Source organism: Dipteris shenzhenensis, chromosome 27, assembly GCF_047967505.1.
Source record: "Dipteris shenzhenensis isolate YYH24624 ecotype China chromosome 27, Dip_SZ_1.0, whole genome shotgun sequence".
Classification (NCBI taxonomy): domain Eukaryota; kingdom Viridiplantae; phylum Streptophyta; class Polypodiopsida; order Gleicheniales; family Dipteridaceae; genus Dipteris; species Dipteris shenzhenensis.
Genome location: NC_141622.1, coordinates 43801954 through 43808265, shown reverse-complemented (window position 1 = coordinate 43808265; position 6312 = coordinate 43801954). Strand labels below are relative to the sequence as shown.

The following is a 6312-nucleotide window of genomic DNA, read 5'->3' as shown; positions in this document are numbered from 1 at the left end:
CCCACTTATGGGCGAGATTTGGCGGTGTGGAAGAAGGGCTGTGAAGGTTAAAGGCTTGTACCTGGTATCAAGGAATATGCTATGTGGGTAGGAAAGCATGTGCTTTTGAAAAGGCATGTTCCCTAGTATCTACCCGAGTATGATGATTCTCTTAAGGCTTGGAGGCACCATTATGGTTTTTTGGGTAGTTCTATTTTTAGCATGTCTTTGCAATGCTTGTTGCTAATTCTATGTATTCATCAGTTGATGAGAGAGCTGAGCTTAGCTTAGCTAATGTGCTCATTCTTTGGATTCATAAGTTGATGAGAGAGCTGAGCTTAGCTTAGAGCTAGCAAGGGAGAGAATTTGTCACTTCTTTTGCATTCCATCGGTTGCTGTGCCCAAATCAGATCTTCTTCCTTTGGCATGTTTCCCTGCCCCCCTCCTCTTCTCTTCTTGCCCTCTCTCTCCAATCATCAGCTCATCCTTTGCAGAAGCTTGTTGGGTCTTCTTCAGCGTCTTCCTATTTACCTTCCTCATTTGCTCCTTCCACGCTAGAGCACCTTTCAACGTTTTTGCTTTTGTGGACGGTTTAGTTCTACTTTCCTAGACTGCCATAGATCCTGTAACAAGAGGCTGCCGGTCCGAATTCCTCTACAGCTTTCGCCAGATTGTTGTGTCCTCCTATACATGCAATGAAGTTTGGGAAACGCCTCCAAAGTCAGCTCGACGAAACTCTACCAGAATGGAGAGACAAGTATCTGTCGTATAAGCAGCTTAAGAAGCGCCTCAAGGTTATTTCTGCTCCCGAGTGCTTCGCCGGAGCTGCGTTCTCCAGCCCATGTCGGGAGGAGCCTGAATCACTCGCAAAATCCGTAGTAGACGCAGCGGTCGAAGAGTTGAAGCGAGGGCAGGCAGATCAACCTGCAACTTCCGTTAATTCGACCGCAGGTATCGCCCGTGAAGCAGAAAGTCAAGATTCTAACGTCAACGGAGCTGGCACAGCCACGGAAGATGCCGGACCAAAAAGCACTTCTGGTAGTGCAGGAATTACTTCAGAGTGTCTTGTATCGGAGAGCGGCATGACCGATATGAGGAACCTGACTGAGGAAGAGGTGGACTTCGTACATCTCCTGAACGCAGAACTCGAGAAGTTTAACTCTTTCTTCATCGAAAAGGAGGAGGAGTACGTGATTCGCTTACAGGTACTGCTGCAATCGTAGCTTATGCAAATACTGTAGCAATCAATATACTCTCGGGTCATTTCGATAATAGCATCAAAGACAGGCAAGGTTCGGAGTGGTTTTTGGGGTCTTCTTGGAGTCAGTCTGGTTGTCTTGGTAATTTGAACCGCAAGTCTGTCAAAGTTTGAACTTCATTGAATTATGAAAGTGTACCTGTTAAGGTCTGTTGGTACTCTAGGAGCTGACGTTCGTTTATATCATTCTTTCTGTCTTTATGCAACGAAAATAAACTTATTATGTTCCTATATAATGCTGATATCGTTGTGCACTCTTTAGAATATCTGTATCCTAGTCTAATTTACTTGGCATCGGTTAGTTGATACATTACTATGGCGTTTGTATTTGAATTACAACAGGAATTGAAGGAAAGGATTGAAAATGTGAAGGAAAAGAGCTGTACGGATGGGTCTTCAACTTCAGGAGAGGAGTTGATTAACATACGGAAGGACATTGTGAAATTCCATGGTGAAATGGTTCTATTGGAGAATTACAGCTCCCTAAATTACACAGGTATTGATTGCTCGTTGCATCACAGTGAACTTCTGATACAGTTTTGCACTACCTAGTACAAAGTAGAATGCTTTTAAAATTTGATTGTTGATGGACGAGGATAGGTTTGGTGAAGATTTTAAAGAAACATGACAAGAGGACAGGTGCTCTTCTGCGCATACCCTTCATTCGGAATGTGCTGCACCAACCATTTTTCACGACGGAACTGCTGTCCAAACTTGTTCGGGACTGTGAGTTGAATTTGCAGTCTCTTTTCCCATCCTCGTCTGCTGCTTGTGAAGCTCAAGAAAATGGCTCCAAAGGAGCCTTAGTTGACGGCTTGGTGGATGTTCAACAAGATACACTGGAACGTAGAGAAGCCCTCGAGGAAAAGTTGGATGTACCTGCTGATATAGATGCACAAGGGCAATCGCTCTTTCCTGGAGAAGATGTAGACAACATATACAGAAGTACGGTGGTTGCATTGAGAACCATCAAGGACCTTAGAAGGGGCAGCTCTACATATAGTGTTTTTTCTTTGCCTCCTTTTAGCAGGAGTGAGAATGACAGTGAGGATGATGACAACAAAAGAAGTGCACCTTGTTGTTCTACTATCCCTGTATGTGGAAAGAAATAATAAAGTTTAATCGGCTCTTATTTACGGAACTCTGCTCAGTAAATTTAGCAAAGCATTAAATGGTACCCTCACTATTGTAGCATCATCATACCAGGTTGGTGCCGTTTCAAGTGGGCTGATTAGCACGGCTCTTACATTTGAACGTGGCTTTAACATTCTTGCAACATATTAAAGCTTATGTCACTCCTATTTGTGGAGCTTTGCCTCAAGGCAATTATTAACTTCCAATGTCATGATATGAAGCATTGTTGTACCCTTCTGGAGCTGGTAAAATTTGTATCATCTCTCTCGGAGGCTGAATATGGCTTCTACTATCATTTAGCAGCTGTTGGCTGGTTTTTGTGTGTATTATCAAGCATGGTGGTCCACAGGTATTTCATATAGTTAAAGAGCTGGGAGCAATGAAGCGGCAACAAGTGTGATGACCTAGTTCCTCTTCCAGCTGACAATTAATTTATTCCTCTAGTTTTGTCATGCTGCATCTTTACAGTGTTTGCCCGGGCTCGTCATTGGAAAACACGTTACACATTTGGCATAACAACAATGGAGGCCAAAACAAGAAGATGCATCCATAATTGAAAGACGAGTGGTGAAAATATAAGACTTCATTCTCATGCTATACAAACATCGGAGAAAGAGGACGACTCTCTCAAGAATGCTCCCATACTCCCAATGTGGTAAAAATATACTTCTTCGTTCATGCGACTCACACACCAAAGGACTCCTCTCTTAAGAATACTCCCCTACTTCCAATGTTGGACTCAAAAAATCCATGTTCTCTTGTATTGATAGGGTCTTTTCTCCTCCAAGCCGTGCCCCAAGCCTTAAGTCGTCTTAACCGTTTTTAATTGCTTTCCCTTGTACTCATTTCTTGCCTCCACGCCAGCCTTCATCCATCGAATCAAGTGGCCTTTCCTTTGGTTTGCCCTTCGGTTGCAATTCATCCTCTTTGGTTGGGACCCCTAGGCCATCTCTTACTATGACTTCAGAGGGTCGATGCTAGTGATCTCTTGGAGTGCCTCATGATGGACACGTAATTCTTGGTATTGTTTCCAAAGAGTTAAAACGTGATATTTTTCTTTGAAAAACAACACATATTGCATTTGGTTAGTGCCCTTCCACTCTCTTTGTTCCAACATCCCATTGCATCTTTTCTATTCCATATCAAGTCACCTTTCTGCCTAGTGCCAACATAGCATACGCATAGGAAGAAATTATGTCATATTGCGCCGAGCATACCACTGCTACTCTTTCCACCACTGAGAGTTCTAAGCATTTAAGTTACCAGGCCACTAGTCCTCGAGACTACAAGCACCTCATAATAATTTCTTTCTAGATATCCTTAGGCCAAAGTTATGAGGCAAGAGTGCATGGAAATCAAGAAATCTCAAATTTGTACAAGTTCAAACATTGAAGAGAGGATAAAATGGATGCTTTATTCTTATACAAAAGAATAAATTCTTTCAAGTGGAAAGAAGACTTGTGAAAGGGAAGTATGACGTATGCCCTATCACCCTAGTGTGGGCCCCTCTCCTCAACCTCCAAATCTCATACAAGGATAAACCCTCGTCGATATGAAATCTCATGCAAGTTAACCCTTGCAAGGTATGTCATCCATCTCAATTGGAATTGAAATCTCATTCTCATTCTCTGTCTCAAAAATCTCTTGTAAATCTAGCTCGAAGTAGTGTTGAATTGTCATCTCTAATTGTGTATAACAATTCTTTCATTGCATCGATGATTGGGCTCATCTTTTTTTCTTTTGACATGTAGCCAATGAGAATAGATTATCAACACCAAGTTCTATTGGCAATTTTTCCTTGTACAAGCAAGAACAAGGCAGATTTCAAATTGAGATTTTTTTGATAGTCATGTTTTCCTTTGAATTCAACAACAATGACAGTGGTATTTGTGGATTGTTTCATGATAGGATGTCAAATTACTAGATTTTGGATTTCTTATCTCACTTTTGTAATAATACTTTTAGGTCATCTACTTGAAACCTTTCACAATCTCAAATGATATCTCATGCTTTTCTTCTTCATCAAGAGCATGTACTCCACCATCACTCATCCTAAAGTACATCTCCTCCCATTGTTTCCTCTTCCTTCTCTCTCATACTACCAAAAGATGGTAAGAGTATATAGATCCTATGTGTTAGGATCCATCATCCGTAATGGATCCGTTCTACAATCTTCTATTGTTGATGACTGCAAACTTACATACACTATGATAATTAGTCAAGGAAATAGCCAAGGTCTCAACAATGTCTTCATACAGATAGTGGTTATAGATGTCAATCTCCATTGGATTCATTCTCTACATTACAGTGACATCTACCTGATCAGATGCCAATGCATGGTCCTCCATATTTCCACAGAAAGGGAGAGAGTGAGAGACTAGGGAGAGGATCATGGCGGAAGGGAAGGAGGAGTCTCAAAGACTACTAGGATGTTGAGAGAAAGATAAGGCAAGATGGGCGTGCACTGGGGGAGAGGGTTGAGAAGACCTCTCTCTCTCTCTCTCTCTCTCTCTCTCTCTCTCTCTCTCTCTCTCTCTCTTTCTGTGTGTGTGTGCATGTGCGCGTGTGCGTGTGTGTACGTGCACGTGTGTGTGTGTATGTGTGTTTACATGTGTGTGTGTGTGAGAGCGTGCACGTGTGCATGTGCGAGTGTGCATGCATGTGCGTGTGTGTGTGCACATGTACTTGCACTCCTACGTGTGTGCGTACGCACACGAGTGTGCATGCATGCATGAGAGAGAGAGAGAGAGAGAGAGAGAGAGAGAGACTGCGGGGGGAGGGGCAGTAGGAGGGAGAGTGAGAGGGATGGAGCTATCGATGTTATGGCATAGCTGAACTCCAATAATTTTAAACTATTTTTACACTTTTGAAAGGGAGGGAATGACATCTACAAATACATTTGAATTTTAAAAAAGGAGACTGTGGCACGTTTTGAAATATAACTAATAAAGCATTGCTAGTTAGCAACGTCTCAGGTCATGTTCTAGTACATATTCGTATGCTTACACCCCAATGAGAAAACGTCTTTCCTATAGCAGCCCTAAATTTTCTTTGGTCACTCAAGTTTAATTGGTAATTATAGTTCCTTGTAGAATGAGGGTTTCTTGTAGTTTTGTCCCTCCCTTCTAGCAAGAAGTTGCGGGTTGCAAATTTTTGTGAATGACTTTATCTCTTCTTAAAACACAATAAGGCTATGGTGGATTCTTTATTTTTATTAGTTTATAAGTTTTGTATCCCTTCAAGTTTATTATGTAATTTCATTTCCGCCTTCAGGTGTCATAGGGCTTTAATAAGGTTTAGGTTGGGGACGCCTTGTTTTTTTATGTTCACTCTAGGGGTATGTTATCTAGGCCTAGGAAGATATCCTTGTGGACATTGTTTTTAAGCCTATCAGAGTTTTGGGTCATGTAGAGGAGCGCATCTTGACTTCAAGTTGGTAGCTAAACGCAAACTTGGATCACATTCCCTTGAGTTCATGGAGATTTGAATTTATGGAGGTGTTCCTATAAGTATTTGCATTGGGACCCTAGGAGTGGTAGTGGATTGATGCAAGGAACCATGAGAAGAGCCTCCCTTTCTTTTATTGCACAGTTAGTAATGCTAGCAAGTTTTAGCTCAGTAGTCTAAAGGGGCGAGAAGCCCACTAAAGCTCCTCATTGGGAGAATTTTTAGATTTGTATAGTCTTGTAGAAATCCTTTTGGAGAAGGCTGTGGAATTCCCTCAAAAAACTAAATCACTATTTTCTATTACGTTTCTATTCAAGGAGGGATCGCGGTGAAGCTATGGAGGTCAAGGTTTGGATCAGAAGTCCCTACTTGCCTTGGTTGCCTTTCTACTAAGGAGTCCATTCAATATTGTCTATGGGATTGCAAGGCAATTGTTAAGCTTTTAAGTACTCTTGGTTCCTCCCCCTTTTTCATGACCTTAGGATTGGGGGCTT

The 6312-nt window shown here is 41.9% G+C and overlaps 1 protein-coding gene across 2 annotated transcripts; it reads left to right on the top strand.

The window, feature by feature from the left end:
- Positions 1 to 282: 282 nt before the first annotated feature.
- On the top strand, positions 283 to 2637 carry LOC147884347 (SPX domain-containing protein 1-like). 2 transcript variants are annotated; one of them, XM_087398673.1, is made up of 4 exons: positions 283 to 1184; positions 1580 to 1733; positions 1838 to 1963; positions 2072 to 2637. In XM_087398673.1, exons 1-4 carry the CDS (start codon positions 675 to 677, stop codon positions 2347 to 2349), a joined length of 1068 nt encoding a protein of 355 aa, XP_087254799.1. In that variant the 5' UTR covers positions 283 to 674; the 3' UTR covers positions 2350 to 2637. The 2 variants fall into 2 exon arrangements, with proteins under 2 accessions (XP_087254799.1, XP_087254798.1); XM_087398672.1 differs by having other exon boundaries at positions 1838 to 2637.
- Positions 2638 to 6312: the final 3675 nt, after the last annotated feature.